The 12,507-nt window shown below is 41.2% G+C and overlaps 1 protein-coding gene across 2 annotated transcripts in view; it reads right to left on the reverse strand.

Moving 5' to 3' along the window:
- The window catches only part of dmxl1 (Dmx like 1), a 193,217-nt gene that overhangs the window by 25,298 nt on the left and 155,412 nt on the right, over window positions 1-12,507 (reverse strand). Inside the window, exon 34 of one of the 2 annotated variants that reach the window (XM_080188966.1) lies at window positions 2,682-2,744. The exons of the other annotated variant lie outside the window; for it this stretch is intronic. Coding sequence (XP_080045092.1) covers window positions 2,682-2,744 — 63 coding nt within the window. The remainder of the gene's footprint in view (window positions 1-2,681; window positions 2,745-12,507) is intronic. 2 annotated transcript variants of the gene reach the window in all.

Here is a 12,507-nt window from a genome sequence, read left to right on the forward strand (position 1 = left end):
TTTTTTGGCACTTTACTGAAAGCTTTAAGCAAGTCACATTACCCTCGTCAACCCTTTCCGCTACCTCAAACTAGTGCCCTGAGCAAATTTGTGCTAAAATTCCTTAATTAATCCACATTTTATCAAGTGACTGTTAATTTTGCCCAGGATTATAGTTTCTAAATGTTTTCCCACCATTGAGATCTGTGATTGCAGGGCTTATCCTGGTACATTTTTGAACAGGAAGTAGCATTTACAATTTCCCAACCATTTGGCACCAACCTGTATCTATGGATTTGAAAATGATAGCTAGTAGCTCCATATTTTCCACCACTACTTCCCTCAACATCCTCAGATGCACCTGGGCTAGTGATGCTGAAGTACAGCCAATCTTTCTAATGTCCACTCTATCCATTTTTAGCTTACGAAATGTCCAACTATGACAAAAACCTTGTGGCATTGTTTTTCTTCATGAAGGCAGATACAAGTTACTCACTTAGTACCTCAGACATTCCCTCTGCCTCCATGGATAGATCCCTATTATAATTGCAAATTGGTTCTGCTCCTCCTTTTACCATCCTTTTGCTATTTACGTGCCAATGCCTTTTGGATCCCCTTTTATATTAACTGCTGCTTTTTTCTCATACACCTTCTAATGCTGTTCTTATTTCCTGTTATAAATATCTAAAACATCCAAATTATAAAATTAGAAGTATAATCTTTAGCTTTGGGAAATGAGTATTTAAATGCAAGGGGCTAAATGAAAAGAAAACTGGATTAAGAAACTGGCAAACACCCTAAGGTACTTATAATTAAAAAAAAAGACTATATTTATTCAAAGGGGTTAGAGTTAGAGGTATAGAGGTAAAATTAAACAAAACGTTGGCCTCCCAAAGCTTCCAAATTGAGTCAGTGAGTCTGATAAGATTACAGTCCCATTAGAGATACAACTAATCTATGCAATTCCCAGTATCAAATGGCATTTTAAAGACAAATTATTTCAGTCACTATTTGGGATATCTACAAGCATGTCATGTTGCTGCGGCCAGATTGCAGGGAGGCTTTTTCTGATTTGAGCTGTTTCTCCCTGTGAGATTTCTCAGGTACAGCCAGTTTATGTCTGGAGCTGGAACAGCTTGGAAACAGGCAGAGTGAGGATCTGCCGGAAGCTGAAAAGGAAATGAGGACTAGGAGCAAAGTACTATCAGAAACCATGGGTGCTCTCTGTTTTGGAAATCAGTAAAAATAGAATGGGGATTGTTTTGTTGAGATTACTGTTCTTAAAAAATGAGTGTTCATAAAATATAGTGTCAGATTAAGTCAGTGGGCAAAACTCTGGCAGGTGGGATTTCAATTTGAGGTCAAACATTTTGGATTAAAAAAATTCAGAACATCTTCAAAATGCAAATGATTAGAAAATGATGAGAAAAGGAATTGTCCAAGCCTAAATACAGTAAGTAATCAAAAATATTAATAGAATTATAAGATTTATCTCATATAGATTGGGATACAGGGTATAAAAAGGATTAGATTTCAGTTGTACAGCCTTGGTCAGACCCCAACTGAAGTACTACATTCAGTTCTGGGTAACACAGAGGCAATATTCTTCTTTGGAGGTATGCAGCAGAGATTTACTAAAATAAAAACATACCTTAAATGGGTTAAATTAAGATTGGTTACATAACTGGTTTGAATTCTCTTGCGTTTAGAAGATAGACGTATGATTTAATTTCAGTATTTAAAAGTAGATACAGAAAAGTTTTTGTCCCAGTGGTGGAACTGGACATGATCCTAAAATTAGATTAAGGCCTTTCAGGAGTTAGATCAGGTCACAGGAAAAGTAGTGGAAATGTAGAATTATTCGACCCCAAAATGGGATATAGATCAATGCTAGGAAAACGGAGTAGAGGTACAGATTAGCCATAATCTGCTGAAACGGAGCAACAGGCAAAAGGGGCTTAATGGTTTACATCCCTACAGTTCAAACAAAGTAGGAGTGTTTTCAAAAGGCATAATTTGCAGAAATTATAATCAGAATTTAAATGGTAAATATAAATTTAGTAAGTCCTGCATGACCACAGCAAAATATAATGGGTAGCAAACATTTTCCCAATTGCAACGTTTAACATATTACCAGCCATTAGAGAAGGTATTTGAAGACGACTTCTTAAAGACCATTTGAGCAGAATCCTCAAACTGCTTTAATGGCTCTCAGCCATTCAATGTGTAAAGTAGTGCTCCTCGTTTCTTGCCAGCTTAATTTTCACAATTCTGACGCATGTTTGCATTAATTATTTAAAGTTCCAATGAAACACATTCACAGTCGTGAAAAATAGCAACTTTACCTCATGCTAAAAATATCAATGTCAAAATAAGCACTCTCGCAAGTAAAGGAAAAGCCAACCCATACCTGTTTATAATCCACCAGCATATCAAGTAAGAGGAAATGCTCATATTTCCAAATACATGATATAGTGAATAAATACTGTAACCCTGGCAATTTATGAACTTAATTTCATGTGTGATCTCCCCAAGTACTTGATTTATGAGATTATTTGAATCTATAGATGCCAAAATGCAGACTCAGACATTTATTTAGTCAAAATTTGTTAAGAGATGTTAACATTACATTACAGAACAGTATTTCCTGGGGAGAGCACGACATTCAGTGCCAGAGATGGTTATGAACAATTGCGCTGTACCTTGTTGATGCTAGGTTCCTCCATCATAGAATTTCTGATTGTTTCAGTGGAGGTGTCTACTGACTACATCACAGAACAAAGAACAGCCACAAGACAAATGGTTTAAAAAATGAATTAAGCATGAATTAGAAAACATTGCTAAAGATGAAGCTGTGCTGTTTATATAAAAAAGTGAAAAGGATTACAGAATCTAAGAATATGCGCTACATATACATGTTACATTTTTCTGCCACTACTTGAAAGTTCTATTCACCTAATCTGAAATAAACAACACACAATAATCTTCCAGATAAAATTAGGCTTCTCATTTCTTTTAACATTTTTAACAGGATTATATTGGATATTTGAGACAAGTGGTATTTGCTTTTACAAGCTCAGCTAATAGTTGTTTGGTTGGTAGTACAGTACTTCAGTATTGCTGAAAAAGAGAGACATGATGCTGAAACTTTTCATCTTGCACTTCTCAGTACAGATTTGCAAGAACACCAATTGTCAAGGGAACATCAAGTCATACTGCACGAGACGAGGGCACTAATTGATTGGTAGGGGCTTTGACATGGAGAATGCACGGAGAGCTGCCAACCTTTTGTTTGCATGTAAGCCAGCAGATAAACTCTGATTGGTCAAAGCATTGCTATGGGGAATTAACCAAAGCTTTTGTTTAGTTGAAAAGGACACAATGTATGGACATGCTTCTTCTCTCTGCAAAGGAATACATGTCGCTTCTAGCGCACAAGTGAATAACTCTGTGAGCTCAACTAAAAACCATAAACTGACTGTCAGTGTAACCCTTAGCACAGTCAGGAGGGATGTGGGCATCGCTGCCTTCTTGGAATATTGCCTTTCGAGTGTTTAGAACATCCACAGTGTTGTCAGGGAGGGAGTTCCAGGTTTTTGATCTAGTGACAGCAAAGGAACAGTGATATCTTTCCAAGTCAGGATGCTGAACAGCTTGGAGGTGAACCTCCAGGCAGTGATGTTCCCTAGTATCTGCTGCCCATGTCCTTCAAGGAATCACATCTAATGTTGCACACTAAATTGTGGAATCACATCTATCGTTAGACACTAAATTGTAGAATCATATCTAACATTGGACACTGTGGGCCCTATTTTACCATTTTGATTCTAAGTGCTGGGTGGACTTGAAACTGGGAGTGTTTCTTTTTAACTTTTAGACCTGTTCTGAGGCACCCCCACATGCACTCTGCCTGCAAAAATATCAGCGATTCCGAATCGCACTGCAGAAGCCTAAGGATGGGGCTTAATGCTTAATGAAATCCTGCAACTCCGATCGGCACCTCCAACTGCACATGCTCAGAAAAAAAAATGATAACATGCGGCTCCACTATTACATTGCTCCCAGCCAGATAATGCCTCCCCTGGCCCCCACAACATTACTCATCCCCCACCCCCTCCTCTACCCAGACCGATCGCAGGCTCCTGCCCCCTCTCCCCTCACTGATCTCAGACAGAGTGACAGTGGACACACCCCCCCGCCCCCACACACAAAATCAATCTCAAGCAGAGAGCCGTCAGACACTTGGCACTTAGCTCCTAACTGGAATGCCTGAATTGGACTTTGTGGAGCATGTCTGTTTAGTGCCAATTCTGGATGGGGGAACGTCGTGTTAAAGGGGGAAGAGCCAGTAAGGTCAATTTAAGTGCATGCAAATGCATTTAAATGGTCATCACACCTATTTCGGACACAGTCCCAATTGCGGCCATTTTCGAGCCTTTGGTAAAGGGGGAACCTGCGTGGAAGAGGGCTGGTCTCGCGCTACTCATCTCACACCTGACTTTACCAAGGTTTTGCATCTGAACATGGTGCAACTTGATGGTAAAATCGGGTCCTATGTTTTGGGGTGGCACAGTAGCGTAGTGGTTAGCACTGCAGTCTCACAGCGCCAGAGACCCCGGTTTGATTCCTGACTTGGATCTCTGCCTGTGTGGAGTTTGCACATTCTCCTTGCGTCTGCGTGGGTTTCCTTGAGGCACTCTGGTTTCCTCCCACAATCCAAAGATGTGCAAGTTAGGTGAATTTACTGTGGTACATTCCCCCTCAGTGTATCTGAACAGGCACCAGAATGTGGCGACTAGCAGATTTTCACAGTAACTACATTTCATTGTTAATGTAAGCCTACTTGTAACTAATAAATAAACTTTAAATTTGAGTTTTGCAAGCATGGGCTGATTGCGTCATGTCAGTATTTTGCCTATTGCAAACAGCCCAAGTGACCTACTATTTGATACAATCCATCAGTCACTGGCATGTACTGCCTACATACCTGTCATCATACCAGCACTGAAATTCATACACATTATCTGTATGATACACAGGTTGCCTTTTTGAGTTTGCATCGTGGCTCATTCACATGTGCTGAAAGCTACTCACATACAAGGCCTTGTCTTTTGCAGACACAGGAGCATGTCCATGCCTTTTTCAACTATAACAAAAAGCTCGAGGAGCTGCCATTCTTTGGTTCACTGCCCGTGGCAATGTCTTGACCATTCCATGTTGATCTGTCTTGGCTTGAATTTAAACAAAAGTTTGGCAGTTAACTGCTCCATGATGTTTTCTACATGGCAAAGCCTCTACTCGAGTCCACTTGCCAATCAGTGAGCCTCTCAGCGCCAAGGACCTGAGTTTGATTCCCAGCTTGGGTCACTATCTGTGCAGACTCTCTCAATAGGCACACAGTGGCACAGTGGTTAGCCTCTCAGCGCCAAGGACCTGAATTTGATTCCCAGCTTGGTCACTATCTGTGCAGAGTCTGCACATTCTTCCCACAGGTCTCCTCGGATGCTCTGGTTTCCTCCTGCAGTCTGAAAGACATGCTGTTTAGGTGCATTGGCCATGCTAAATTCTCCCTCAGTGTACCTGAACAGGCGCCAGAGTGTGACTACTAGGGGATTTTCACAGTAACTTCACTGCAGTGTTAATGTAAGCCTACTTGTGACACTGATAAATAAATTTAAAACAAACTTAACTCACCTCATGCACTATAAATTATTGTTCCCTTACAATTGGTATGCTTGTGATTCTCTCCTGATGAGTGCAAGACAAAAAACTTTGGCAACATATCTCCTTGTTCAGCAAAGCTCAACAAATATTCTTATTGCTCTGTAACCTTTGAAATATATATAAACAATATTTCAATTAAGCATTGCCAAGCAAGCAGTATAAAATCCAGGGGCTACAGGACAATGCTATTTATATAAGAACATAAAAATTGCAAGAGGAAACAACTATACAGCTCATCATGTCAGCTCTGCCATGCAACATAATCATGGCTGATCTTGAGCTTCAACTCCACTTTCTTGCCAGCTCAACAGAGACCTAGATTCCCTGAGGGGACAAAAATTCCTCTCTCTCAGCCTTAAATACATTTATTGTTGTTGCATCCACAATGCTCTGAGTACAGAATTCTAAAGATTCACAATCCTCTAATGTTTTCCCTCGGCTCAATCCTGAATGATCAACCCCTTTTTCTGAAACTATCCACCCTACAAAGCCCCTTCATAATACTGAATGTTCCAGTGAGATCACCTTTCATTCTTCTGAATTCCTGAGAATATAGACTCAATTTACTCAGCAATTACTAGAACTACAGAAGCTCATTTCTTGATTAGAAATAAAGGGCATGGCAAACTATAAGAAATAACGTACATGATGAGAGGTGACATACCACCAACAAGAATGGACAGACACAGGGTAATTATAGTTCAAAATAGATAGATAAAGTGGTATATTTGAGAAAGGGAACAGGTAATATAAAGTTGCCCCAATTGCTAAATTTCTCAATGGAATTGATGAACAGAGATTCAAGGGACCAAATAAACATATGAAAAGTCAAAATCATTGATTTTCTATACAGTGGTACTGAATACAACAAGAACTGATGATCAATAATAATTTAGACAGACTACAGTCGGAATATTGTGCAGTTTTGCAGACTCAGTGATAGAAGAGTTTATAAAAATGATTCATGGGATGTGGTAATTGCTGGTGAGCATTTATTGTCCATTCCCAATTACCCTTGAAAAGATAGTCGTAATCGATCTTCTTTAACTGTTGCTGTCTATATGATGCAAGAATACCCATAGTGCTGTTGGAAATGAAGTTTCAGAATTTTGACTGAGTTACTGAAGCAATGATGATATAGCTTCAAGTCAGGATGGTGTGGGGCTTGGAGGAAAACTTGCAGGTTGATGTCGGTGTGCTCTTTGAGGTAGTAGAGTTTGTAGGTTTGGAAGGTGCTGTTAAAAGGTACCTTGGGAGTTACTGCAGCACATCAATAATGGTACAGATTGCTGTCATTGTGCGTCCATGGTGGAAGAAGTGAATGCTTAAGGTGGTGGATAATGGTGGTAATTGGCCAAGTTGGATATCTCCTGCATTTTGTGGACAGGACAAACCTAGATAATTTTTCACATTGTCAGGTAAATGCCAGTGTTATAGCTGTACTGATTCAGCCTCACTAAGGTCAAGGTTAGTTCTGCACAACAAGTCTATAATACTACAATGCAATAATCTTGGGGGACTTCAATATGCAGGTTGACTGGGAAAATCAGGTAGATAATGGATCCCAAGAAAAGGAATTTGTGGAATGTCTAAAAGATGGATTTTTGGAGCAGCTTTTGACAGAGCCTACTAGGGAATGGGCAATTCTGGATTTGATGATGTGTAATGAGGTTGACTTGATTAGGGAACTTAAGGTGAAGGAGCCCTTAGGGAGCAGAATATGATAGAATTTACCCTGCAGTTTGAGAGGGAGAAGCTGGAATCAGAGGTATCGGTGTTACAGTTAAATAAAGGTAATTACAAAGACATGAGGGAGGAGTTGGCCAGAGTTGATTGGAAAGGGAGCCTAGTGGAGAAGACTGTGGAATAGCAATGGCAGGAGTTTTTGGGGATCATTCGGGAAGCACAACAGAAATTCATCCCAAGGAGGAGGAAACATGTTAAGGGAGGACAAGGCACCCATGGCTCACAAGGCAAGTCAAGGACAGCATAGAAGCAAAAGGAAAAGCATACAAAGTGACGACGATTAGTGGGAAGCCAGAGGATTGGGAAGCCTTTAAAAGTGAGCAGAGGACAACTAAAAAAGCAATATGGGGGAAGAAGACAAATATGAGTCAAGCTATCTAGTAATATGAAAGATAGGAAGATTTTTTTTCAGTATATAAAAGAGAGAGGCAAAAATAGCCACTGGACTACTGGAAATTGAGGCTGGAGAAGTAATAATAGGAAACAAAGAAATGGCAGAGAACCTGAATAGTTACTTTGCATCAATCTTCACGGTGGAAGACACCAGTGAGATGCCAGAGTTCCAGGAGAATCGGGGCACAGGTGAGTGTAGTGGCCGTCACTAAGGAGAAGGTTCTGGGGAAACTGAAAGGTCTGAAGGTGGGTAAATCACTTGGACCAGACTGACTACACCCCAGGATTCTAAAAGTGATAGCTGAGGAAATTGTGGAGGCATTGGTGGCGATCTTTCAGGAATCGCTAAAGGCAGGGAGGGTACCAGAGGACTGGAAAGTAGCTGATGTAACACCGCTGTTTAAGAGAGGCAGGCAGCAGACAGGACAATACAGGTTTGTTAGCCTGATTATGGTCATTGGCAAGAGTTTAGAGTCCATTATTAAAGATGAGTTCGTGGAGTACTCAGAAATGCATGATAAAATAGAACGGAGTTAGGACAGCTTCATCAAGGGGAGGTCATATCTGACAAATATGTTAGAGTTCTTTGAGGAGGGAACATGGGAGTTAGATAAAGGAGAACCAGTGGACGTATTTCCAAAAGGCCTTTGACAAGGTGTCACATAGGAGATTGTTAAATAAGTAAAGAGCCCATGGCATAATGGGTAAGATCCTGCATGGATAAAGGATTGGCTGACTGGTAGAAGGCAGAGAACGGGGATAAAGGGGTCTTTTTCAGGGTGGCAGCCAGTGACCAGTGGTGTGCCTCAGGGATTGATGCTGGGACCACAACTTTTCACAATATACATTAACAATCTGGAAGAAGGAACTGAAGGCACTATTGCTAAGTTTGCAGACGATACAAAGATATGTAGAGGGACAGGTAGCACTGAGGAAGCGGTGGGGCGGTGGGGGGGGGGGGGGGGGTGCAGGGGGTTGCAAAAGGACTTGGACAGGACAGTGAGCAAAGAAGTGGCAGATGGAATACAATGTGGAAAGTGTGAAGTTATGCACTTTGGACAGAGAAATGGAGGCATAGAATATTTCCTGAGTGGGGAAATGCTTCTGAAATTAGAAACACAAAGGGACTTGGGAATCCTTGTTCAAGATTCTCTTAAGGTTAACGTGCAGGTTCAGTCAACAAATAGGAAGGCAAATACAATGTTAGCATTCATGTCAAGTGGGCTTGAACACAAGAGCAGGGATGTACTTCTGAGGCTGTATAAGGCTCTGGTCAGATCCCATTTGTAGCACTGTGAGCGGTTTTGGGCCCTGTATCTAAGGAAGGATGTGCTGGCTTTGGAAAGGGCCCAGAGGAGGTTCACAAGAATGATCTCTGGAATGAAGAGCTTGTTGTATGAAGAACGATTGAGGCCTCTGGGTCTGTACTGGTTGGAGTCTAGAAGGATACGAGGGAATCTTATTGAAACTTACAGGATACTGTGAGGCCTGGATTAGAGTAGACATGAAGAGACTGTTTCCACTAGTAGGAAAAACTAGAACCACAGCGCACAACCTCAGGCTAAAGGGACAATCCTTCAAAACAGAGATGAAAGGGAATTTCTTCAACCAGAGAGTGGTGAATTTGTGGAACTTTTTGCTGCAGAAGGCTGTGGAGGCCAGGTGATTGAATGTCTTTAAGGCAGAGACAAATAAGTTCTAGATTGACAAGGGAATCAGGGGTTATGGGGAAAAGGCAGAAGGGGGATGAGAAAAATATTAGCCATGATTGAATGGCGGAGCAGACTCGATGGGCCGAGTGGCCTAATTCTGCTCCTATGTCTTATGGTCTTACCATTGTTGGGATGTTGTCAGGGTCCATTGCCTTTGCAGTAGCCAGTGCTTTTGGCCATTTCTTGATATCATGTAAAGATGAATTATATCATGGTCACAGAGGTGTCACTTTTGATTTTCTGTTTCAACACTATGGTGGTTGCATAAATCTGATTAGAGTGCTTCAAACAGGGAGCAGCAAGTATGATGGGCATGGATTTAGCAATTGAAAACATTTACAAGGACTTTGGGGAGGAAAGAGAGGTTGGTGATCGGGCAGCAGTTCTCAAGAACAAAGGGGCTGAGTGGATTTGTGGAGGAGTTTTGAAGTGACAAAGACAGTACTTGAGGAGACATAATTACATCAGCTAACATAGAAAGAGGGTTGGCTACAATCAGAAGATGGATGAGCTTGGAGAGGAAACGAGGCAAGGTAGAGAATCAGAGAAACACATCTTTTTGTGGTTAAGGCAGAGGAAAGCCTGGAGGCATTTGGCTTGGTGAAATAAGAGAATAACTAAGGTAGGTGAATGGATGCTTAGTGATAAACAAGTCCACAAGCTTTGCATTATTGAAGGAGGTGCACTTTTTTTTAAATTCATTTGTGGGATATGGACGTTGTTGGCTGGCCAGCATTTATTGCTCATCCTTAATTGCCCTTCTTCAGAGGGCAGTTGAAAGTCAACCACATTGCTGTGGCTCTGGAGTCATATGTAGGTCAGACCAGGTAGGGACAGCAGATTTCCTTCCCTGAAGGCCATTAATAAACCAGATGGATTTTTTCATCAATCAACAATGGTTTCATGATCACAGCAGATTCTTAATTGTAGGTTATATTGAATTTAAATTCCACGAACTGCTGGTGGGATTTGAACCCAGGTCCCCAGAACATTAGCTGAGTTGCTGGATAAATAATCTAGCAATAATACCACTAGCCCATCACCTCCCCAAGTTAGAAGTGGATGGGGCAAGATTCAAGGAAATGGCTGATAATGAGGAACAGGAATCCAGTAGGAAACAAGTAGGAAAACAGAGTGGTCAGCGAGATAAGAGATTGCCTAAAACCACAGGAGCAGAAGAGTGAAGGCAACATTCAGTAATGGCTATGAACATGGGTAGGAATGTTTGTATGAAGACAGAAGTTTAAAAAGGATAGGAAGGCAGAGGACAACAGGATAAGAGCTATATAGAGATTAGAATTACTGAATTTAAATCAGAAGGATAAAAATGAAGGCTCGCTCATTGAAAAACACAAGGTGAGGCTTGTGAAGGTAGTGGAGTGGATATCACAGATAGTAAAGAGGAGCTAGAGAGATGGAATAAGGTAAGTTGAGCCAGAAAAGTAAGGGGAAAGAACCAAGGTGTGACTTAATAATCAGTGCCATACAGCCATTGAAAATCTATGGACAGAATAGATGGTGCGAAGTACAAGAAAGGGAGTTGGAAGGTTTGAGTAACAGGCAAGGTGAGCTAAGTTTCAACCAGAGCACAAGGCCAAACGTAATGATCCATGATATGGTTGTGGATGGAAAGATCTTTGTTGCAGTGTGACTTGACATTCAGGAGGAAATTCTGATGTGCTGGAGCAATTTAGTGATTGACCTGCTGGCAGAGTCCAAAGTGGTGGGTACGGTGAGCAGAATGGGAAGATTGGCTCCAGCAGTGGTGGGAATGTCAGCCAGGAGAATGGGGACAGTTTTTTTCTTCAAGATTCATTCATGAACAAAGATGCTACTGGCAAAACCAGCATGCATTGACCTGCCTTGTTTGCCCTTGTGAAAGTGATTGTGAGCTTCTGTCTTGAAATGCTGCAGTTTTTGCGTGATTACAGTTTTTCATAATGGTTCGAATACAGCCCAGTGGTTTGCTAGGCCATTTCAGAGGGCAGGTAAAAGCTAACCACATTGCTAAAGATCTGGAAACACCTCCAGGACAGACTAGATTAGAATAGCAGATGTTGTTTCCTAAAAGATATGTACAGCATTAAGGTTTTTACAGGAATTAAGTAAAGTTACGGCCACAATGACATACTAGCTTTATATTCCAGAATTATTTATTCAAGATACAGAATGTTTTCTGGATGGAAGACTTCTTTGTATGTCAAGAATGGCTGACTGAGCCCTTAAAGGAGAAAGCTGCCAGACTGGCCTTACAGCAAGCAGTAAAAGAACTAATACATGGGAAAACCCTATCCAACTTTGTAACACACTAATCTAACTGTCACATATGCTATTCTTGGCAGTATTGGTAGTGGCAATGGAATACTCCCTACTTGTCTTGCTGAGTGCAGCTCCAACAACACTCAAAAAGTTCAGTACCATCGTGGAACCCATCCACCCTTGTAAACATTTATGCCCTGACATCGTTCTGTCTCAAGTACTGTCCCTATCCCTTCCAGAGTTATCCACTCTACCTCAACAATTCTACTACCAGGGCACGATGCACCAACTACATGAGGCACTGTAGCAACTCATTAAGTTTCTTTGGCAGGAATTTCCAAATCAGTGACCTCCAACACCTAGAAGAACAAGGGCACAGCCACACTTGGGAACTTCACCACCTCCATACTGCATTCTGAGCCACACAGCATCTTGACTAGCTGTTCCTTTTGTCACTCTGTTCCTAACAGAATACTGGATGCACTTACATTGCACTTGAGCCTTTAGAAAGGCAGTTTACTCCCCACCTTCTCAAGGAAATTAAAACCGGCCTTGCCAATGATGACCGTCATACAAACGAGAAAATATTTAAATTAACTGAACCTAAATTTACCAACTGAAATATAAATATATAGCCATGTCTCTGGATTATTAATCCAATAACAAAACCACAAAACTATTGTACCTGCTGCCT

This window comes from Carcharhinus amblyrhynchos, chromosome 5 (genome assembly GCF_965287045.1).
Source record: "Carcharhinus amblyrhynchos chromosome 5, sCarAmb.v2.hapA, whole genome shotgun sequence".
In the NCBI taxonomy this organism is placed as follows: domain Eukaryota; kingdom Metazoa; phylum Chordata; class Chondrichthyes; order Carcharhiniformes; family Carcharhinidae; genus Carcharhinus; species Carcharhinus amblyrhynchos.